This window comes from Protopterus annectens, chromosome 12.part0 (assembly GCF_019279795.1).
Source record: "Protopterus annectens isolate FY-2018-M chromosome 12.part0, PAN1.0, whole genome shotgun sequence".
NCBI lineage: Eukaryota > Metazoa > Chordata > Ceratodontiformes > Protopteridae > Protopterus > Protopterus annectens.
Window position 1 is genome coordinate 1,329,461,693 of NC_056746.1, and position 24,930 is coordinate 1,329,486,622.

The 24,930-nt window shown below is 40.4% G+C and overlaps 1 protein-coding gene across 2 annotated transcripts in view; it reads right to left on the reverse strand.

Moving 5' to 3' along the window:
• Positions 1-16,018, reverse strand: part of LOC122817174 (MRG domain binding protein) — a 189,176-nt gene extending 173,158 nt beyond the window's left edge. For both annotated transcript variants that reach the window (XM_044090381.1, XM_044090380.1), the window contains exon 1: positions 15,785-16,018. In XM_044090381.1, the coding sequence (XP_043946316.1) occupies positions 15,785-15,923 (139 nt within the window). In that variant the 5' untranslated portion in view covers positions 15,924-16,018. The remainder of the gene's footprint in view (positions 1-15,784) is intronic.
• Between the last annotated feature and the right edge of the window lie 8,912 nt (positions 16,019-24,930).

Consider the following 24,930-nt stretch of genomic DNA (forward strand, 5'->3'; position numbering starts at 1 on the left):
TACATCTAGGAAGATAGGCAGTGCTTACATTGCTCTGAAACCATGCAGCTGTATCTATGCATACATGAATTTCTTCAACTTGCAGGACAGTCTCAAGTCCTGGACTCTTGGCATTACAAGGTTGGAATACCTATCAGGTGGACTCTGCATCACAAGGCACAATGGGAGCAGTAATGGCTTAAGTTAGAATGTGAAAGGGGACAATCGACTGGCCTAGATAAAGGAGGTAATATGGGACAATGCTAAAAGGATAAAAGTTAGAACAGACAACTAAAGCTTTGACTTGTTAATGTACTGCTTTCTCTGTCAAGGGTAAAGGGTTTGAATCTTGTCTACTGTCCGACCTAGTCAAGTCACTTAACCATACAGTGCTTTGGGCAACTGGGTACTTCAATGAACTACATGCCTAGTAGCTACCTACGAACTCAACACAAGCTGTGATTACTGCAGAAAAAGAAATATAAAAGTTGCAGAAATATGTAGCAGCAATAAGGTAATTAGCAACGAGTGACAATTTTAAATCAAATAGCTCTACCCAGTAGGGCAAGCAGCAGACAGTTTAACCCATCCAGGTGCAGTAACTGTAAATACCTACCAAATCCTAAATCAATAGCCTCAAGTACAGTAATTTTAACGCAGGAAGTTTCAGCAGCGGTTCAGTATAGGAGGCAGTCAGGGTATAAAATAACAAGAAGAAATGAAAGCTGCTCTCTCTAAAGCTAAAAACACAGCATCAATGGGACCGGATGGTGTCTCCGGCTGTGTGCTACATGAGCTAAATGAGGAATTAACCCCGCACATAAGGCAGCTGTTTAATCTCAGCCTTACCACAGGATACGTGCCCAAGGAGTGGCGTACGGCAACTGTGGTCCCACTCCACAAAGGCGGCCTCACGGACCCTGGTAATTACCACCCCATAAGCTTAACAAGTCTAGTCTGCAAAGCTATGGAGAGGATCATAATGGAGCTCATAAACAAAGATATAGGGGACTTGCAGACATTGGACCCGACCCAGTTTGGCTTTGTCAAGGGAAGATCATGCCTTTTGAACTTGGTCGACTTCTTCGAAACAGTCACCAAGGCCATTGATGAGGGAAAGGCAGTCCATACAGCCTACCTTGACCTTGCAAAGGCTTTTGACACAATACCCCACTCGGGTACTGTAGAAAAACTTACCAGCTTAAATGTAAACCCATATGTCACAAGATGGGTTGCAAACTGGCTTAAGGACAGAACCCACAGGGTTAGAGTTGCTGGCGCTGTGTCAGACTCCAAGCCGGTTACAAGTGGTGTCCCACAGGGCTCGGTCATTGGCCCCCTATTGTTTGGCATCTACTTCTCAGAAGTACAGGCCAGCATGGGAGGACTTTGGCTGACAAAGTTTGCAGACGACTGCAAACTGGGCGCCATAGTGGAAAGTGCATCGGACACGGATATCCTTCAGAAAGGACTCACAGAAACAGATAGCTGGTGCCAGAGCCATGGCCTGAAGTTAAACGCCAAAAAATGTATAGTCATACCCTTCGGGAAAAACAAGGTAACCCCAAGCTACCATATAGGTGGCAATCCACTAAGCACAGAAGAGGTTATCAGGGACCTGGGGACCCAGGTTGACAGTGGCCTTTCTTTTGACACTCACATTGCTAAAGTGGTTAGAAAGACCTTCTACATTGCCCACCTGATCATGAAGGGATTCACATCCAGATCTAGTGAGGTCATTGTTCCCCTGTACTCTTCACTTATCAGACCAGTGATCGAGTACAATGCCCCATTCGGGATGTATCTCACCAGACATCTGCAGCAATTGGAGAGACCCCAAAAGTTCCTCACCAAAAGGATAAAGGGACTCCAAAATCTGTCATATGCTGCCAGATTGAAGAAACTCCAGCTCTATTCAGTCGCATACCGTCTGCTCAGAGGTGACATGTGCCTGACATACAAGGCCATGTCCAACCCGGAATTAATGGACATGCTCCACCTCAAAAAATCCAAATCCACCAAAACCACTAAAGCAAGCGACTTAAACCTTAGCACGGATATAAATAGGACGTGCTGGAGGGATAGATTTATCACTCAGAGACTCCCTATGCTGTGGAATAAAATCCCGGTCCATGTGAGGCAGAGCACCTCGCTGACTCTGTTCAAGAGAAATCTAGACCTGTGGTTGGGAGATCGTAGGTTTACCCCGGGAATCATCTCTGTGTCACTGCTGGACAGAGGCACAACAAACTAATGGGCACAGTATTTTTTCATATAAGGGGTGGCGTAAGCCACAAAAATTTGGGCTAGGCTTATAAATGCCTTAGGGCAGATAGCCTAGTATAAACCTATGAACCTATGAACCAATGACCAACAGTGCAAGCAGTAACTGACATGAGTTACTCTGCCATTTACATACATGGTATCAGTAACAGCCAACACTGCAGTACTATCTTACATGATGCCAGTAGTAAACAACAGTAACAAAGTACAACAGTGCAGTATTACTTAAACTTAATACCACTAAAGTCAGCAAGACAGTAAAATACCAAAAAGGCACGACAGTGCTGTATTACAGTCAGAAAGGCAAAAATGAACAACAGTAAAATACCAGCAAGGCACAAATGCGCAATCATATTTAAACTTAGCTGGCAGAACAAATACGCTAACTTCAACGAAGTATCCACAAAAAGTGCAGTCAAAGTTCATAATCAAAAAAAAAAAGAGACAATGACTTATTTCTTTTCTATAAGTTAAAGGCCCTGTGGAATTTAAGTTTGTGCTAGGTGGATGTCTTTTACTTTTTCCCCTCTCCTTAAACTAAGTGCCCTATCAAATGTGAGGAGTGGTGACTGAATGGAGGTGGGAGGGTAGGGAGAAAATGTTTTGAATGAAGGCTTTTTTCAGTCTGGCAGAATTTCAATCCTCAGTCTGGCACTGGAAAATTCTTCTGATCCAAGGTGTGTGTGTGCGTGTGTGTGTTAACCACTCCTTTCTTTCACCAGAGAAAACCTAAAATCTAATTACTGGGCAAGGTGGGTCTTGGAACAAGCTACTCACTGTAGAAACATTTCTGTAAGAATTCAAAAATATGTTACTGATGGTTAACATATGAGAAGTCGTTCAGCACAGAGGAGAAACCACAAAGAACCCAATCTAGTCTTTAAAAAAATCAGGAGATGGAAAGTGCCAAAAGCAACTTATGGTACTAGTCTGATGGGCTGCGATACCTCAAACTTTATTTTGATAATTTATTCATTTATTTATTTATTATGTTTATAACTTCTGCCAAACAGTTGACTGCTCAAGTATGAGGAGCTCTGGCAGCTGTACACTACAAGTACAAAGTTCCAATTTTTGATAAATGCTGAATAATGTAACTTTTTTTTAAAGGACACTGCCCCCATTATGAAACTATGTGACTACACTTTAATAGTCATCCTCCCTTATTTTCTTTAGGGGGGGGGCATAAAAACTGCACTTCAATGGGAGGATGTTTGGGTTGGTGAATGGCCACCTTGCACTGGCTCAGAATGAAGGCCCAGGAAGAATCAGGTGACCGATACCCAAGGAAGTCATGAAAATGTAAAGTAAAATAACATTTGACTTGTGGAGTAGGGGATCTTTTTTTCCTAATTGACAATAGTCTGCTGTGCTGTGTGACCTGTGTAAGTAACAATTGTATGTTCTGCTGAACTGCCACTGTCAGAGAATGTGGAGGAAAGCACAAGTTTTTTATACAGCGGAGTTAATTGTGTATTTGTGAATGTGTGGGGGTTGCAATGGGTTGACAGCAATGAGCTGAAATACATCACTGTGGCCAATTATTTATTAATTTAATCATAAATATATAGGGGAGTAAGACATTGTCTCACTAGTATCAGACATTTTATTGACTATCAACACGTGTGTTGGGGTTAGAGTGAGTTGCACTGTGTGTGTCTGACAGCAGTGTTCATTCCACCTCCCCAAAATGTGCTGGGTGTCTCTGCCTCAAGGATGGAAGTTAAAAGGCTCAAACCCAGCTCTCCAAATTGTACTTGAGTGGTCTGTCAACAAAGTGCACCCAAAATTGTATAGAGCCATGGGCAGCAGCAAGGTCTAGGAGGTAACCATTAGGGATGAATTGTGTGGACCAACCACCTCAAGCATCAGCTGTGGTGCTTAATACCATCTAGATAGGAAAGCAAGGTCCAAAGACTGCATGTCACATCAGGGCTAGGCACCCAAGAGGCATATAAATTGCCTCCAAGTGATATGGTCACATTGACTAATGTCGCCAAAAAGGGGAATGGGTGTTTTCCAGTGATAAGTAGGTTGAGAACCTGGTCTACTCCAACTTGCATCAGGGAAGTATGCCAATGACAGACGGGGTCTACATACACCTACTGGCCACAGCATGCCTGCCATGAAGTCCAATAGCCCTGGATCAGTAAACTAGGTTACCTGCAGCAGCTTCATTGAGTGAAAGCTGGATATAAAACCAATCAATCTGGCATGAATGGACTAAGAACTGCTACAGTGAACATAGGTCCACTGACATGATGCACACTGCAAGTGGAAAGAATGATAGTAATTATATGACTAAGTTGGAAGTGGAAGGAATGACAGTAATCAGATGACTAGGTAGGAAGGAGACATGGTCAAAGGGCAACACAGCAAAGTCTCTTGGCCTGGTATTCACAGTCTACTACTCAGGGACAGGGCAGACTACAAATAGTGTGGAATTACAAAATGGCGTGGAATATGTGGTGAAAAACGATCTTTACAACACACTAAGAGATATCATCAGAATCACTGACACACACTGGCAATCATGGCAGTCTTTATGATCTCAGCCTATGTTCCACAACAGGGCTACAACAGAGAGAAAGGGGGCATTCACAAAGAAGTATCAGGATCTCCTTCATACAAGACAATGAGTTGGTCTTGCTAATGGGGGAACTAAATGCTCACATCTGAACAGGATGTGAGGACTGACTGCATCTACAAAGTTGGGGCAATGAAGGAGAGTCCATATCTGTTTAGTTTAATGGACATTACGGCTCTTGTGACATCATGAATCCTGGTATCAGACAAGCAACTTACAGTTACCCTGTACTTCTCCAGTCTGGTAAATGGTGTCTGTATGCCTAATTATGAATGACCTGACAAAAACATTTCCCCGTGTGAAAGCAGACTGAAGGAGCTTCATGGGCTCAGGCTTGCTTTTCTGTAGACTCTTGTGTGATCAGTGTAAAATGCAGTATGTGTCAGTGGAGATGGTGTAGGTGGTGTCTTGTGCTCTGGACACCGAGAACTTTTATGGTGTGTTCTAGGAGGCTTTGATAATTTTTTTTGTTTAAAACCTCACCATATGTTATGGGCTTGGTGGTGCACTGTGACTGATGTGGTGTTCCAGAGGTATGATGATTACCAATACTAGGCTGACAACAGACGTTTGCTTCCAGAGTTTGTACTATATATGCTGGTAGAAGCAGTCAACAGTTGAGAAGCATAATGCAGTTGCTACACAACCTTAGAAGACCTAAATCAACCAAAGTGGCCACAGATGGAGTAAGATCAGACTACCGATCCATGTTGTTAGAGAATGGAGGACTAGAGCTGGTCAAGGTCCTCGGGGTTGGAGGGAGACTTACTATAGCAGACCCTGAAGGTTTATGGATGAAATGCTTAAAGAGTACCAATCTGAAGCTAGATTAAATGGTGGCTAATCTAATGGTCCTAAAGACAGAATTAGGTTTGTCAAGAATGATGAATAGCAGTAATTCATCTACTGCTTGCTACAAGTGCTGGTTTCACTACAACTACACTCAGCTAGAAATCAATGTATCCTCCTCTCACAATAAGCAAAACAGTAGCACTAATCCCAAGCTGGTTCTTGAGAAGCTGGTGACAGGCTTCTTGGTGAGCACTCTCATCCCAGATGTTGTAGGAGTCTACAAGCTTGTTCTATTCCTTCTAGCCTTCTCCAGATAAATACTCTGGAGAGCCCATACAGCTGCTCAATACAAGACTGCTACACTGCACAATAGTTCAAAATGACAAGTGAAGAGTTTTCCATCAAAATGGCAACCAGACCAATCAGTGAAGTCCCATACACACAGCCCAAGCACAGACAACAAGGCATCAGCATCCTTGTGTTTCTTCTCTCTCTCTCTCTCTCTCTCCAGGGGCAAAACAACAGGGCTAATCACAAGCTGGCTTCCAATAAACACTTGACAGTTTTTTTCAGATTAGTAGTCTATAGGAAGTCTAGGAAGTAATGTCCCTCTGCAGTCTCCCAAACAGCACCAGAACTACTAGATCCAAGAATTAAAATTTTAAATGTGGTTTGTGACACAAATAAGACATGTTGGCGAGACAGATATGTCTTAGATGTTCCCATGCTCTGGAACAGGCTCCCCATCCATGTGAAGTAGATCCCATCCCTAACCTTATTTAAGTGTAACCTTGACCAATGTATGGGAAATCAGAAATTCACCTCGGGTCTGGACCTCATGTCTCTGATAGATAGAGGCAGGCAGTAATGTCCAAACTAACATACCACCCACAACCTCTAGAAACTTCCTAGCTAACATAATCCTTTCCTAATAAATGCCCATGATACATGGTGACAAAATTGGGTTGGAATGCACTGCTAGGCTTATAAAGGCCCTAGTGGTCATGAACCGGGGGCAAAACAGAACCATGAATCTCAAGCTGAGCCCCTCTTTGTCATCTCCAGGGTTACTCTACCTAGCGTGCATGATTTCCTTACAATGGCACTACTACAACGCACATTTGCACATCAAACCCCCCTGGAAGCCTCTGAATGTATCACCAAAGATATCTGTACCATGTGTAACCAGAGCTCTAATCTCAGCATCACCTACAAACAACTTGATCTTGCTCTCTAGAGCTACAATTCTTGACACAAACATGCTGAATAGGACTGATACACTCACTGAAACCTGTGGCACCTCACTGGCTACAATCTTTTTTGAAGATAACAGTCCCCAACTAACACTCCTTTTTCAGTCAGGGACCCAGTATCTTATGTGCCTCACCATTTTAGGTCTCGCCTCCGTATGCTTCAACTTCCTCATCAATCTCTGTGGTCATGCACACAATCCATTCTTTAAAGCTCACTATGATCAGTTTACCATGATGTCCTCTCCAGTGTTAATGTCCCTGTAGCACCACAAGCAGGTCTTGCTATTTTACCTCACAACATACTTTGTGGACTGAAAAAATCAGATTAGTGTGTCTTGCCTTCTCATGCAAGGTACTACCTGCACAAGATTGCTGTTGAAGCCATTTCATACCCAGTTTCAGTTTTAATAAACAGGTCAATAAAAAACAATTATGCCCCCACCACCACACAGTCCTGGAAAACTGAAACACCACCATCACTTAAGAAAACTTGTACATCTACTGACTTAAGTCAGTAAAGACAATCACAACTCTTCCACTCACTGCCAAGATACCTAAAAAATGCATCCATTACCAGTTACTGAGCAACCTTAGAAAAAAAAAATCTCTTTTCAAGTGCACAACATGGCTTTAGACCATGGTGTGGGACAGAAAAGCACTTCTTAGTTTTATTAACAGTATGTTACGTCTCAATAAAATAAACGCATCTAGGCCATTTTTCACAACCCGTCCAAGATTTTTAATATGGTCAACAATAACCCTCTTGTTTCCAAAATATTTATAATACAACTTACAAAGACTTGCATCTGCAGCCTTTCTCCCCGGGCCTCCGCTGAAAATTGGCTTTGTTTCAAGTTGGACTTTCCCGGTTAACAAATGTTAAATAAAAAATAAAAATAAATAAAACTTACTTCAATCATCACTGTTTTCTAGCTACTCCACTGATAGTGACCACCCACTCAAACGATATTCTCGAACTTCCCCACTACAGCCCACAGAACTCAAGTGTTCCCCAGGCCTCAGTCCATGGACACCCATTATTTGCTATGTCTACAAACAGGTCCAACACATGCCTCCCAGCTAGCATTACTCAGTATGAAGAGGACATCATCTCATAATACTCCCCTAACTCTATGCCTTTAAATCACCACCTCAAACTGCCTAATCCCATCCGGGCACAGGCTGAAGACTTCAGTCTGAAATTAAATGCAAAAAAACAAACAAAACAAAAATAAACGGATGCTCTTTCAAATCAAGTTCATTAATCAACACATTATTGTTGTGGTTCAAGTTACTGACAACAGTAAACAACTTGATTTAGTGACTGCCAACAGTAAACAACTTGAATCAGTAACTAAAGTAGGTACCCCACTTTGAAGAGCTACTCAAGTTTGACAGACAGACAGACTTTTTGTATCAAAAACTACCTTATTCCTAAAGCTTGACTTGCCATCTCCATTGCTTTACTGACAATCTTCTCTTAAATTCCTGTCTTTATTAAACTAACCAAAGTCATTATGGATACTGAAACTTACATACCACTGGCCTATCCCTTTTTTCACTCAATAAAAACATCTGGAGAAATGACTATCCCTTAATTATTTCATGCAATGATCAGACTCTTCCCTGCGCTCTCCACTACAGAAGTACATAAACCATTAAACTCCAACAACCAACACAAAGATGGCACATTTTCTAGTACTAAATCCAAATCTGGAACAATCTCCCTCTTTTCAAAACATGACCAATGCTTACTCCTTTAAGGAACCTTTAAGAAACTAAGAAATTAAGAAACCCTGGAGGTTCTGTACTCTACCAGACCTACCCATTAACTATCCTACAGCTGCATAACTAAGTCAGCCTTTACTACTCTGGTCCTGTCCTCTATTCTTCCAATTCCCCATCTACCCTGGAGATTCTGCATTCTACCACTACTTCACCCTACCTGACCTACTGTCTTAATTATTCCAATCATCAAATAAATTATTCTTGCAATATTCTCTGGGTGTATTTCCTGCCTTACAATTCAAATTGTGTCCAGCCTGAATCTTTCATGCTCAGACATTGTTTTAGACTTGCATGTTGTGCACGTATTTATATATTTTTGTACTTATAACGCCATGTGCATGTATCTCTATTGTGTACTGTAATCTTCATGCTGTTCTTTACTTGTACTCATTTAACTGCATTTAAGTTCATCTTGTATTTTAATTCTTTTGTGGAGTTTTTCCCCCAAACCTCTGGTGAAAATGGAGTCTGCCACGTCCGGACTTTACTAATAAACAAACTCACAAAATAAATTATTTAGAACGGCAATATCTGCACAATTGCCTGAATCGAAACCTTCTTCTAGTGACACTCTATGGTCTGCATCTATTTAGGACGGCAGTACGCACATGAGTGTCTGAAATTTTCTTCCAGTGAGAGTCTCTGGTCTGTCTTCTTTGTCATGTTTTGAACACACCATAATGCCCCTCCTTTTTCAGTCACTAAACTATGTTTAGATTTTTGAAAACCTAGGATCAGTTACAGAGTCTCCACATCATACACTCTATTTCTGTTAATCATATTCACTTTTAAGATGTCACAGTAAAAGAGCTGTCAGACACTAATCACTCAATAGATTTAGGCCCAAAAGGGTAGTACAGAAGGTAGCTTTAAAATGGCAATACACAGTAAACAGTTGTGGATTCCCACAGGCTCAACAGGTTTATGACCACAGTGATACAGAAAGCAACAAGGGCTACAAACTTCATGCTAATAGGAGTTCCTCCTAGGCCAAAACATAACTCCACTTTTTGACACTTCCCTTTAAGGTATAATAAATGCAGACTGCAGAAAATGTAGAACTATTTCAATCTAATTAATTAAATATGGAGATAAGTTTTACTATTAAATTATTTTTATTACCACAGATTACAAACTGGGTGGCCGTGGTGGTGCAGTGGTTAGTGTTGTCGCCTCACAGCACGAGGTTCTCTGGTTCGAGCCTCGGCTGAGGTGCCTTCTGTTCGGAGTCTGCATGTCCTCCCTGTGGTCGTGTGGGTTTCCTCCGGGTGCTCCGGTTTCCTCCCACATAACAAAGACATGCTGTAGGTGGACTGGATACTCTAAACTGGCCCTAGGCATGACTGCGTGCGTGTGTGCCTTCTGTGGAAGGTTGGGCACCAGACTGGCAACTCGACACCATAAAAACTTCACTGCCAATCATGAGCGGACAGGTGATCAGCTGTGGCAACCCCTAACCGGGAAAAAGCCAAAAGAAGAAGACCACAGATTACAAACTGAAATCATAACACCATAAGCATTCTTAACTATTCTTTTACTGGCTTTTTTAAACAGTCTGTTACAACTTCTTATGAGAGCTGCAAATACCTTTAACTTATAAACAGTGGCCCCATTTTCAAAAAGGGGACAAGAGAATTCCCCAAAATATCTCTACAGCACCATCTATCTCACTGTTCAAAAAGTCACACCTTTTGTACTCCTGGCTCTGTCCTTGCATCACATAAATGCTTTCCCGCTCTCCTCCAATTCTTCCTACCTTTCCTCTCTTCTTTGCTTACTGTCTCTATAATACAGTACTAAAAACTCCTTAAATACTGCCATGCAGGGTCTACTATGTGTAAATTAAGCCTGCTTGGAACAAACCACTGTAAATTTATTATGTCTTGCGTGATGTCTCTTTTGATTGTATTGTTTAATGTGGATTTTTTTCTCCCAAATGCTTCCATCCAGGGCCTACTTTGTGTACATTAAGCTTGCTTGGAACAAGCCATTGTAAATGTATTACTGATTGTATGACATATCTTTTGATTGCAAAATTACCATTGCACATATTGTTTAATGTGGAGCTTTTCTCCCCGGGCCTCCGCTGTAAATGGACCTCATTCCAGTCGGACTTTCCCAGTAAACAAATGTAAAATAAATAAATAAAAGAGAGTATGTTCCAATCATACAGGGATCCTACTTCTCAGCCTCCAAGGAAAAAGCATATGTCAGGGTGCTAAAAGGAGGTTTTGTCCTATGATTTGAGAAAAGGAATAGATATTTTATCCTAACTATGGTACAACAATTCACCTCTTTGCCCTTGAACAAATATTGGAGTTGTAATGGAAGTTTGCAAACACTGTCTACATTTGTTTTATGAGCTTAGAGAAGGCATACAATGTAACAATATGGGAGCTCATGGCAGTTGCTGTGTGCCACTCAGTCCCTGTTTTTGAGAAATAAGAGTTCTGACCACATACTTGGCAGTACATTCAATCTCAAGTTTAAGTCGCTGAGCCCAAGAACTGTAACAATCGATAAATTAACAGGAAAGATGATGCACACTACAAAGACTGACAACTGAAATAAAACAGCAAATAATTAATAATAAATACAAATTAAACAATAAAGGGAAATAATGGTAATTGTAAGCCAATTCAAATAGATGTGTTTTAACCCCTTATTAAATTTGGCTAATATGAGCAAGTCCCACAGCCAGCCGAGAACAGATGCCATAACAAAGGACCTTGATAACTAAATCACTGACAACCAAAGGACCTCACATTGTAGAATGAAGTATCAGGAATCCTTGTGTGCTGGAATGGAACATGTGACTTGTATTGTACCTGCACACAGTATCTGTCAAGTAAGGTGCCTCAAAATTATGAAGTGTCAAATAAACCAAAACAAGGACCTTATAGGCAATTCACTGCTTTACGGAAAGCTGAGTAAGTAACTGAGCTGCAGAGTTTTGCACCAGTTTTAGTCGAACAGGCTCTAAGTGAAATAAGACAGCATAAAAATCATTGCAATAGTCTAAATGTGAGGAAACTAAAGCATGCAATACAGTTGAAAGAAAGGTCACCGGGAGGGTCGAGGTGCTTGATAAGGCTGAAGTTGCACAGACGGAAACAAAATGATTTAACCAGAGCCAAAATCTGGTAAATCATGTACCTATCACAAATGTTAGTCACCTAATAAAAAGAAAAGTCCCATGTGGCTGCATGGACCATAAAAGCAAACAGTCTTACAAGCACGGAGTAAGGACTATTACTGACCATCCAGTCATGGATATGTTCCAGATCTCATGAAAAGGAAGTAAGAACCCATGTGGTTAAAGCTGCAGGTGCCACTTTTGAAAGCAAATAAGTTACTAATGGTGTACCATAGGGCTCTATTTGGCATCTATTTCTCAGACCTTCAGACCAACACTCTTGGCCTATGGTTATCTGTAAACGCAGAAAACTATAAACTGGTTGTTGCTGTTAAGTCTTCCACCGCATCTACATATATATATATATATATATATATATATATATATATATATATATATATATATATATATATATTTATATCTATATAAATATATTCATATATATATATATATATTTATATATATATATATATATATTTATATCTATATAGATAAATATATTCATATATATATATATATATATATATATATATTTATATCTATATAGATAAATATATTCATATATATATATATATATATTTATATCTATATATATATATATATATATATATATATATATATATATATATATATATATACACACACACACACACACACATATATATATATATTTATACACACACACACACACACATATAAGTATACATGAAAAAATGCAGCAGGCCTAGCCACCAGACGGCGTAAACCATAGCTCAGGATGATTGTCACTGCTGAAGTGACACCCCGACCCCATGTGCAATAATGGGAAAAAAGGGGATTGTGGGTGGATGGATTTAAAAAAAAAAAAAAAAAACATAAAACAAGTTCATTTCAGGTAACATACTGGTAATACACCTCTCCAATCAGACACTGTTGTAAGGGATCTACATACTCTTGTTAATAACTATTTTTTGACAATCAAATCTCCACAGTAGATCAGAAAATCTTCTATTTTGCTCATCTAATTTCCAAAGGTATTCCCTCTAGATACAAAGAGGTCGCAATTCTCCTCTACTAATATATCATAGGTTCATAGATAGGTACTAGGCTATCTGCCCGAGGGCATTTATAAGCCTAGCCAGAGTGTGTCGGCTTTCGCCACCCCATTGATTAATTAACTGATCCTCTGTCAAGCAGAGCCAATGAAGTGATCCCAGGGGTGTATTTTCTGTTACCCATCCACTCTTCAAGGTTTCTCTTGAAGAGTGTTAGTGAAGAGCTCTGCCTGATGTAATTTGGAATTTTATTCCAAAGCATGGGGACTATCTGTGAGAGGAATCTATCCCTCCAGCATGTTCTGTTTATTGTGTGGCAAGGTTTAGCTCACAAGAGCGCGTGGCTCGCAGTGACTTGGATTTCTTTAGGTGGAGCATGTCCATCAATTCTGAGTTGGACATGGCTTTGTAAGTCAGGCAGAGATCACCTCTGAGTAAGCGATATGCCACTGAGTACAGCCTGAGTTTTTTCCAGTCGGGCTGCATAAGACATATGTTTGAGACCAGTGATCCTCTTGGTGAGGTATTTTTGTGGTCTTTCCAGCTGTTGGAAGTGTCTTGTGAGGTACATCCCAAATGGGGCATTGTACTCTATGATGGGTCTAATGAGTGACGAGGAGAGGGGCACTATAACCTCTTTATTTCTACATGCGAACCCTTTAGTAATTAGATGGGCCACATAGAAGGATTTGCTAACTACTTTGGCAATATGATTGTCAAAGGAGAGATTACTATCCACCTGAGTCCCCAGATCTCTTATTACCTCTTCTGTATTAAGGGGGCTGTCACCTATGTGGTGGTGTTTTGTTTTTCCCAAATGGGATGACTATGCATTTTTTGGCATTTAGCTCGAGGCCATGACTTTGACATCAGGTGTCGTCTCAGTAAGGCCATTTTGGAGGATGTTCGTGTCAGCTGGAGAGTCAGTTATGGTTCCCAGTTTGCAGTCATCAGTGAACTTGGTTAGCCATAGTCCTCCTGTGTTTGCCTGTACTTCTGAGATGTATATGCCGAACAGTAGGGGTCCCAGGACTGTGCCTTGCAGGACAACACTTGTGACTGGTTTAGAGTCGGACCTGGAGGCCGCTATTCTTACCGTGTGAGTTCTGTCTGTAAGCCAGTTGGCAACCCATCTTGTGACGTAGGGGTTTATGTTCAGGCTGGTGAGTTTTTCTGTAATACCCGAGCGGGGAATGGTGTCGAAAGCCTTGGCGAGGTCAAGGTAAGCTGTGTGAACCACCTTTCCCTCGTCTATGGCCTTGGTGACTGTCTCAAAGAAATCAACCAGGTTTAGTAGGCATGATCTGCCCTTAACAAAGCCGAACTGTGTCGGGTCAAGTGTTTGGAGGTTCCCAATGTCTTTGTTAATGAGTGCCATGATGATGTGCTCCATAGCCTTGCAGACCAGGCTAGTCAGGCTTACGGGGCGATAGTTACCAGGGTCAGTTGTGGCCCCTCCTTTGTGGAGAGGAATAACCGTTGCTGTCCGCCATTCTATGGGTATGTAGCCTGTGGAGAGGCTGAGGTTGAACAGCATGTTTAGGTGGGGGGGTTAGTTCGTTCTGTAGTTCGTGCAAGACGCAGCCTGGGACACCATCTGGTCCCACTGACGCTGTGTTTTTGGCTTTTGAAAGGGCTGTCTTCACCTGTGTGTCTGTGATTTTTGGGACACTACACTTTTCCGGTATTGTTGTGGGCCCTTTTGGATGTGAGAGGGGGAGGGGTGAAGTTTGCACTGAATCTATCTGCCAGCATGTTGGCAATACCAGTAGGCTCAGTATATTTTGCGCTACTTTGCACTAGTTCAGTTCATATCTGCGAGTTGTCACTTAGATTCTTAACATAGCTAAAGAAGGCTTTGTGGTTATCTTTTGAATTCTTGGCTATTTTTCTTTCCAAGTTAGCCTTGGATGATTTCATGAGGGACCTCAGTTTCTTACTGATACTGATCAGGGATGTCTTTCCTTCTTGGGATTTGCTTTTTTTCTAAACTTCTATTGTATTGTCTGTTTATTGCAGGGGTTCACCAAACTGGTTTCCTTCTCTTAGAAGAGTGAGTCTTGGTTTTGATAGGAATGGCATGATCCATGCATCCTTGTAGGTGCTCATAAGGTTTACATCAGACCCATTACCGAGTATAATGCTCCTTTCAACATACATTAGTTTAACGTAGTAATACTGCTGTCATAATGACAGCTTCACGGAGAGGAGCTTCATTTTGTTAGTAAAGGCGGGACGAACCCAGTTTATGAACAAAAGTCAACTTGTTTGCCCAAAAGTTTTATAAATTTGTAAAGGCACAAGTGTAAACAATGCTCATTTTGGTTAATAATGTAAATACATTTCCCCAACTCTTGGACGATTTACTTAAGCAGTAACTTAAACTAAATGTTTCCCCAATAACGCGGCGAACTAATCAAACAGGCACTACAATGTCAACAAACCTGATTTGGGGGAAGGAGGTGAAGGGTCAACGGACCCAAAGAAAATCCAAGTATTCAAATCACCAGAATTACACGTGACCTAACTTGTCCCCGCAACCTGTCATTCTCGCGTGATTATACACGGACGGACAAAATGGTAGTTGATACGGATATTTACTGTCAGCCCCTCAAATTCTTACTCAAAGTGTTGTTTTTTTTTTTTTTTTTTGTGGGAAAACAGTTCAGTACTTCAGTTTTGTTTCTCGAGTTTTTTCTTGCATACGACAATACACACTGTCAAAGCAGTACCGCGAAATACCGCACGCAACTAATCCCGGACCCATCAACGTAATGGTTCTTTAGTGCTCACTGAAAGCTTTGCAGGTGTGGTAGGATTCCGCAAATAACTTAAAAGAAAGGTTCGACAAACCAGAATTCTGCCACCATCCCCCTCGCCTTCTGCTGCCGTGCCAAGGCAACCCCCGTGGATAGTTTGGCCCTCACTTTACCTACGGGCTTGTGTCCCAGCATGGCGTGGAAAAGGCAGACTTCTACTTCGGGACTCCAAGACACCGGCTCCTCTGGAGGTTCTTGCTCGCCGCCACCTTCCGGTACCGCAATTGGAGCTGCTGTCTCTACCTCTCCCATAGCAAATTCGGAGTGGGAGACTAGGCCCAAAGGTTTCGTGGCCGGTGAAGATGTGTGGCAAAGGACTTGCCCGGCTCCCTGCGCCACCTACTGTGTAAAACGTATACATTCTCAGTCGAGATCTTTTTTTTTTTTTTTTTTTTTTTTTGCGCCATCTAGTGTCAGAAACAAGGATTCCCCCTTGGTGTGCTGAGATGGCTTTTGTTTCAGCTTTCCTGGCACCTACAATGAATTGTGACATTTTATTTTTGCACGACTGATAAGTCTGACTAACTGTATTTCTTTGTTGGGTAGGTCCTACTAGGGTAGTGCCCCTTTTCAGCGAGGCCCGGGAGGTAAAGCAATAAGATATATTAACCTTTAAAATAGCTCAATTTGTATATAATTTATAAAGTAATGCGAAGGGATATCTAATATTGTTATAGTATATTTAGACAGAAAAATACAGTTGTGTAAGCTGAAGTTACCATAACAGTAGATGTTCGCATGATCGTTGGTGCAGTAACAATTACAGAGCACCTTCCAGACGGCCAAATTGTCAAGGCAGCTCGAGCTGAGCAGACAAAAGGGCAGGTTTGGCCACCAAGCCCTTCAGAGCTTTCCTGACAACAGAGAGAGAGAGAGTAAGCCATGAAAGGACAGTGCTAGGAAAGGCAAAAAATAAATGCTCACACTCTGGCATAAACAACACACCAAAATCAAGGGGGGTGGGGGTAGCAACTGCATCAGCGATCATTATCTATTATGGTAAGTTTACTTCCACAGCCACAGCTGTACTATGTTCATCATATTGATCATTGCAGCAGTAGCCTTAGTTATATGAGTAGATTTACATAGCTTACTAATATTTGAGATGTGGAAGGTGTAGGGTCCAGAGCCCCTGAAGAATGGTCCTTGCAAAACACGGTCTAGACCTAGAGAAGGAATCCAGCTTATAGTACTTTATAAAAGTATGTACAGAGGACCAAGTAGCAGCTTCTAAAATACTTCTAGAATACAACCCTTTCCAAAAAGCCATAGAGGAAGCTAAGGCCATAGTAGAGTGGACCCTGACCCTGCCTGGAAAAGATTTGTTATGGTGAGTATAACAAAAGGTAATAGTCTTAGACAACCATTGAAAATAGTCTGTTTTGACACAGGTTGTCCATTCTTACCTTCACAAGAAATGAATACTTCATCCAAAGAGCTGAAAAATGTAGTTCTGTCAAGGTTAGCACCTGAGTTGACTGTGGATATCCAAGGTATGGAGTATCTTTTCTCCGTTATTTTAGGTTATGGAGAGGAAAAACAGGGTGATGGATAGTTTGGCTTAAAGTAAACTCTGATACCACTTTAGCATAAAATGATTACTTCTCAAAGAAACCCTGTCCCTATGTAAAATGAAACAGGGTTGACTTGCCATAAGAGCTTGCTACTCCGATACCTTTCTTGCAGGGGTCAGAGCAGTCATTTCCATAATAAGAACCTCAAGATAGCCAGATTAGCTGATTCAAATGGAGCATGTGTTATGTGTAGCACAAAACTGGGATCCCAAGGAGAGGCCACTTGTTTTTTTATTGGAGGCCTCTTATGGCAAAACTCTTTTCAAGATCATTTTGACATGAAACTGCAGGATTCATAGGCAGACATGCTGCAATGGCTGATAAATTAACCTTGATAGAAGAATAAGAAAGGCAGTAAAATAGTAACTCACACAAATATTGTAGACTCAGAGAACAACTAGCCTTGAATGAGTGTTGTTGATGGCACAAACTAGAAAACCTTTTCCATTTGCTAATGTATGATTTTCCAGTAGCAGGCTTTCTTGTCTCTATTAGTATTGGCTGCAGAACCTTAGTAAACAAGTCCCTAAAAGGAGTTTAGACTCCTCATACAGTTAATTAATGTTGGGGTGTATCAAACATCCCTGTTCTTGTGTGAGAAGATCCAGTCTGTGAGGAATCCTGAATATAGTTGCCCCTGGCCATTTCCAAAAGAAGGGAGAACTGTAGTTTCCTGGGCCAGAAGGAAGTCACCGTAGTGATTTTGGGGGATTCCTTTTGAATTTTCAAAAGTGCCCTGGATATTAGTGGAAAGGGTAGAAAAGTCTACAATAACATTCCTGTCCAAGGGGGAAAAAGACATCCGTTTTCCATGCCTTTTGGAACAGAATCTTGCCAGTAGATTGTTTGGAGAGTAGGCAAAGAAGTCTACTTTAGGAACTCCCCACAGATGGATCAAATTTTAAAAGACCTCTGATTTAGTCTCTATTTGTGAGGGTCTGCTTTTGCTCTGACCGAATGTAGGATGCCTGTAGTTGCTGTGTAGCTATATTCAGAGCTGGTTTGATTTCCCCCTCAATTGTTAATGTACCATGACTATGGTATTGTCTGTAATCACTTATAGGTTTATACTAGGCTGGTGACCACGAGGGGAGGGTCTTTACAAGCCTAATCGTACAACCCAACCCAGTTTTGTTCCCAGGTTCCTTGGAAGCTTATGTTGTGGGGCATGTTAGTGAAGAAGTAGTTAAGGGTTATGTGGGGGTATGTTAGTTGAGGATTAACTTACTGTTGATCTGTCCATTAGAGACATGGGGGCCAGACTAGGGGTGAATTTGTGATTTCCCATCCAATGATTAAGCATTTTTTGAATAGGGTCAGAGATGAACTCTGGTTCAGGTGGATGGGGAACTTACTGCATAGTGCAAGGATCCTTTGAGACGCATATTGATCTCTCCAGCATGTTTTATATATGTCACAGGCAAAGTTCAGGTCCTTGGATCTAGTGTTTCTGGTGCTGTTCGTTTTGCATATGTGCAAGAGATCCATCAGAGCTGCATCTGAAGATGCCTTACAATGCCAGTCATAGATTGTCTCTCAGTAACCTGTGGGAGACTGAGTACAAGTGCCTTAGACGATCTGTATAACACAGGGTATTCATATCCTGGATTCTGCTGGTTAAGAACCTTTGAGAGTTTTCCGACTGTTAGAAGTGCCTGGTTAGGTTCATGGCAAAGAGGGCATTGTACTCGATGAATCTGATAAGGGCTGATAAAAGTGGTACTATTACTTCCTTGGTCCTAGATCCCATACCCTTACTTATGAGTTGGGTGACATAGCCAAGGTAGTACGAAAATCATTCTAAGTGTTTGTTGTAGGCCAGAATACTGTCTATATAGATAGAACCCATATCGCATACTAAGTTTCTTGGTATCATGATTGATAAGATTTGATAAACATCACCCTAACCACAAAAAAGTTCACATAAAATTAAGTTCTCTTTACAGAATTAAACCTTACCTCACCAACTCCACAAGACAGTTTGTTGCCAGGACTCATCTACTCTGTACTCTTCCTGTCACCTCTATCTTCACCAACCTGAGCAAAACAGAACTAGCACAACTAGATACCTGTTACAATAAGATTGCCAGATTTGTCACCAACACACCACATAGATCCCATCACTGTACTGCCTTATGCCAACTCAACTGGCTTGAGTTCCCCAATTACCTAACACATCCAACTTATAATGGCCCATGGCATAGTATATCTTCCAGACAAGTGTCCAGCACTCTGTAACCTACTTCAACCTCAGTCTAATGTAAAACTCCCGAGATCTTCTGACAAATTCCTATTACGAGTCACAAAAGCTAACAGGCGTTCTGGAGAGTCTGTATACTCCAATCACATCTCCTGGGCTTGGAACTCACCCCCCAACTTATCCTAACCAATGCCAAACCCCTTCCTGGTTCTGGTTTTGTTTAACCCCTGGCTGACTACTATTGCTCCATGTTTATAGACTTCTCATGAATACCTTCTCTGCAGATCTCGGTTCTGTCTGCCCGATATTATTCTAACCCATCTCTCATTTAACTTTACCTTTAGTCTCATCCTACTGCCTCTCCAGATTCTCTGTCTAACCACTTTCACTCATCCTTACTTCCTCCTAGTTTCTGAACTCCTCATCTATACCTTAGATAGGGATTATTGTTCACAATCAATATTTATATCTACCAAGATAATGGAAATCAATTTTACATTCCTCCAAGCAAACCCTGCATCATCAGTTGTTTGTAAATGCTGGCATACCCTAGTGTGGAGCCCTGGGGTATGCACTGATTATCATTCTCTTGGTGGAGGTGGTGACACCGATTCTGACTTCTTAGGTCATATGTGTGAGCCAGCCAACAATCCAGTGAGTTATGTAGGGATTTATGCCTAGTTCTGAGAGTTTGTCAACAATACCTGAGTAGGGTATTGTGTCAAATGCCTTAGCCAGGTCAAGGTAGGCAGTAAACACCATTTTCCCTTCATCCATAGCCTTGATGACCCTCTCGAAGAAGTCTTAACAGGTTGACTAGGCAAGACCTTCCCTTAACAAAGCCAAACTGGGATGGGTTCAGTGTCTGTAAGTTGCCAATGTCCTTGTTTATCATTTCCATGATGATTTATTCCATGGCTTTGCGTATTAGACTTGCCAATCTGATGGGTCTGTGATCCCTGGGGCGGTTAATGGTCCACCCTTATGAAGAAGGATTACCATTGCGGCCCTCAATTCACCTGGCACGTGACCTGTTTTGAAGCTGTAGTTGAAGAGTGCCTCAAGTGGCCTTGCTAGGTCATGTTTTATGCTGTTTTGGAGGCAACTAGGGATATTGTTTGGGCTCAGTGAAGCAGTGTTTTTGGCCTTCGTGAGTTCTACCAGGACCTGCTCCCTGTTTTTATTTGGGGGGAGGGAGATGCTAGAAGAGATTTTACAGGGAGTAGTTGGGGGGGGTGAAGTTAAAGCTACATTTATCAACCAGTAGACTTGCTTTGTCACCCTGGTCAGTGAAGGTTTTGTTATTTACCACCAGTTCTGATTACTGCTGTGTGTTACCTGTAAGGTTACTGGCATAGCTGAAGAAAGCCTTGGATTGTCCTTAGCCTGAGAGGCTAACCTGACCTCCTAATTGACCATATTGAACTTTATTAGATCTCTTAGTTTCTTGTTTAGTTGAATCAGATAATTCTTTTTTTTGAAACACCTTTATTGAATTATCACTTGTGACCTAGGCAATTTTACATTTATATAAAAGCAGTCAAACTGTATTAACAAGTTCATGTTTACAAACATTATACTTCACATATATTGCTATATATCATATAAGTTAAGCAGCATTATATAAATTATTCAATTCCTGCCCTTTTTTTAAAAACAAAAACATTTTTAATAAGCCATCACTTATGACATAGGCAATTATACATTTACATAAATGAAAACACCCCACACCGACACAATTGTCAAATGTTTGCTTCCCCTCTACAAAACCACATTGATCCATATCTGTCAATTTCAGCATTAATTTTGCCATTCTTTTAGCCATTGTAGACATGAACACTTTAGAACTATGGTTTAGTATTGAAATGGGCCTGTATAAAGCTGGATCTGATGGATCTTTATCCGCTTTAGGTATTGCAGCTACCACTGCTTTCTTCCAGGATGTTGGTACTTCTCCTCCTCTTAAAATACTGTTGAACAAAACCTAGATCTTTATCATTTTTTTCCCTCCTAGCTTCCAAACGTCCACAGGAATACCATCTATTTCTGGGGACTTTCATGTAGATTGGTTATACATCATAATGTTTATCTGATCTCCTCCTATTCGAACGGTCATTGAGCCTCATTTACCTCTAACCTTGGCATATGTAATACTTCCATAAACATTTCCATTTGTATCTTTTCTTAATTTCCATATTTCTCTGCTTTATACAGACTTTTATAGAATTTCTAAAATCTTTCTAATACCTCTACAGGATCTCTTATTACCTTCCTTGTTATAGGCACCCTAGGGTTGGCTTCAACTCTTTATTTTCTGTTGTCTGAGTCGTTGTGCTAAAAGTTTTTGTGCGCTAGTGTTAATATCAAAAAATAGTTGCTTAACAGCAATCTTTCTAAACTCGTGTATATTATTGAGGTGATCCCTTATTTTCTGCTTAGCGTTCCGCAGTTGATCCTCTTCTTGCTCTGTGAGATTCCCCCTATTTTGCAATATTTATTCCTCTAAATAAGTCTTGTTACTTCTAAACAATAGCTCCCTGTCTTTTATGTCCACCCTCTTTTAAACTTCACTTCAATTTTATCCCACTCCTTAGCTATATTTTCAGAAGTAATTTCTGTCCTCTCAAATAGCTCCTGAATAATCTCCACTACCCATTCCTTAAATTCCTCTCATTTCAACAGATAGGTGGGAAATCATCAGTGTCTCATTTTTATTTCATTACCCTATGTTTTTATTTTAGTTATTATTGGTGCAGGATCTGAAATAGTTACTGGGTGCGTATCAAGCTCTTCAATTAAATGCACGTCCTTGTAAAATGTACATTCGGCCTAGCCCAGTTTTTATATCTTGGGGAATAATATGAAAATTCACTCCAGACTCCTATTACTAAATTTGCATATTCCATGCCAAATATTTTCATAAATTTCTTCAAAAGTCTACCCACCTTTGTTATACTTTCCTTTCTGGGCCCCCCAGACACATCTTCACTGCTGCAGATTAAATTCCGTTACCCACCTATAAGTAGTATTCCTTGCTGAAAACTGTTTCTCCAAGAATTTACTTAAGCTCCATTATAGCAGCTTTAGGTGGAATATAAATACATACGAGTGTAATCCTCCACCCTTGTCAGTAGCCCCTTAGCACTAAAAATCTGCAATTAGTATCTTTTGTATCCTCTTCTGTCACTTTTGGAGCTGCTCCTGCAATTGATACAAGTACTCCACTTTTCTTTTGTACCAGATATTCCACTGAATAGCCACCCTTAAAACCTTTATCAAATTAACACGTTCACTTTGTTCCAAGTGTATCTCCTGTAACATAGCTGTTTGCACTCTGCATATTTTAATATAATTCACTGTTCGTTCTTTTTTTTTTTGTGTGTGTTTACGTGTGAGACCAATGACATTTAAAGACATTACAGAAAGCATCCTTGTATTAAAAGTTGTTATTTCCACCTTTTATGTATAAAACCTTTTTTGTTAAATGTCTATTTCCAGCTTTTGTGTTACATGCACACACTGGTTGACAGGTTGAACTTTTATATAGTTGTTTCTTGTCATATCCATTTGAACTTATGTCACATCTTACAGAACGTTTTGTTTTATTGAAAGCTCCCCCCCAAAAAAAAACAACCCCACAGTACCCCCTAAAATCTATTAATTTAATACTAACACACAAAAGTATATACATTTTCAAATGTTGACGTTTTACCTTCCTAATAGGAACAAATGTCCCAAACTGACAGACACACTCATAGATTTGAGTTAACCTAAAAGAAAGGTTATCCATGCTAAGATGCATGGTGTAGCCTGTGCTTTTACTAAGTGCTAACTGGATTTGTCTTGTCTTTATAATTCTCGCAGCTGGGAAAACCCCTGAATGCTTTCACAGAACATTATCTCCTAGCCAGTTTTTCTTCTCTTTTTTCCCCTCAGCCAATCGCCCTCCACTAGACTTTAACCAATTTCTGTTTATCAAATTGTCTCCATGGAGACTTGAGAATCAGACAGTCATTTTCTCATTATCAGATTGTCTTCGTGGAGACATGAGAACCAGACAGCCAATTTCTCTTTATCAGATTATTTCCATGAAAACATGAGGGCAGATAACAAATTGCTACTAAGCATACATTCATTTGCTAGAATAAAGCCTCATAATATTCAATAGTCTTTTTCATTTACTTGATTTCTGTTAAAACCTCTTACTGAATCAATCTAAGGTCCTTAATCTAGTCATTCCCCCATGCAAGAAAAAGCACATTTCATTTTTTCTTTTGTCGTGCTCTTGTAACCAGGCTTTTTTTTAAATTGCAGTGTCTACATTTCTTAAAAATGAAAAAGTAGAAAGAGTGAAAGGAGAAAGGAAAACAAAAAGCAGCAGCACATATTTACAATTTCCATTACACTTAAAAATAACCAGGAAAACTTTGCTTTATGGAAAACCATACACAAAAAAATAGTAATATCAAGATCAAAGTTTTCTTTACTTACAGTCCACTTTCTCCTCTCTTCCTCTCCTCAAAGCATTTTTCTGAACATTAATGACATGAAGTAGTGCATATACTTTAGAGTCCCCCAGAAGTCCAATGAATTCTGAAAAAGTCCAATATTTCCTGATTTTCTTGTTCTGTCTTATTTCACAAATATAATTATTGCTTTATAATCCCACATTGTTACTGGTTTTATTACTGTTCATCTCCATCTCCCAAATCCTGTCTCTGCTTCATTTTCAACATACTCTCGATTCTTCTAGTCAACTCTTGTGGTCTTTTCCTTCTCTCCAACATTTTGAAACAGTGGAAGAGGTTTCACAGATACAGCCTCTCTGTGGTCATTATTACCAGAAGTACAAAAAGCATAATCTTCTGTTTCACAGCTTACTTTTTGTTGGACAAAGTTTTGCATTTCCTTCTTAGCATGTACTCATCAAAAATAATTGTCTATCCAGGGAAGAATATCTTGAAGACAGCTGGGTATAGCTATTGAATCTCACACCGTGTCTCGACATTCCCTGAATAGTGGAATGAATTTACTCCTCTTCTGACTGGTGTACAATGAGTAATAATTCTCCACAAACACTCTGCTGTCTCCCACTTTTACTATTTTGTCCTTCTGCCACAGTTTTGTCAGAATCTTTTTCTGCTGGTAGGTTTGCACCTTTATTATTAAAGGTCTAGGTTGCTTTCACATAGCCAGGTTTGGTGCATACACACAATTGTACCCTTTCAACTAACAACTCCTGCTGTGGAATATCAGTCCAGTTGCTTATTTGTGCTTTCATAATATTAATGCAGTCTGTTCCTTCTGGCTTTGTTGGTATAGTTGCAAATCTCAAGTTTTCTGTATATGCTCTGTCATCTAATTCTGTTATTTTTTGAAACAGCTCTTCCTGAGCAGTCTCATATTCAGCCAGCTTTTTCTTCATTTCAACCTCTGATTTTTGTAGCTTTATCACCTCATCTGAATATCTGTTTAAAGCTTCTTC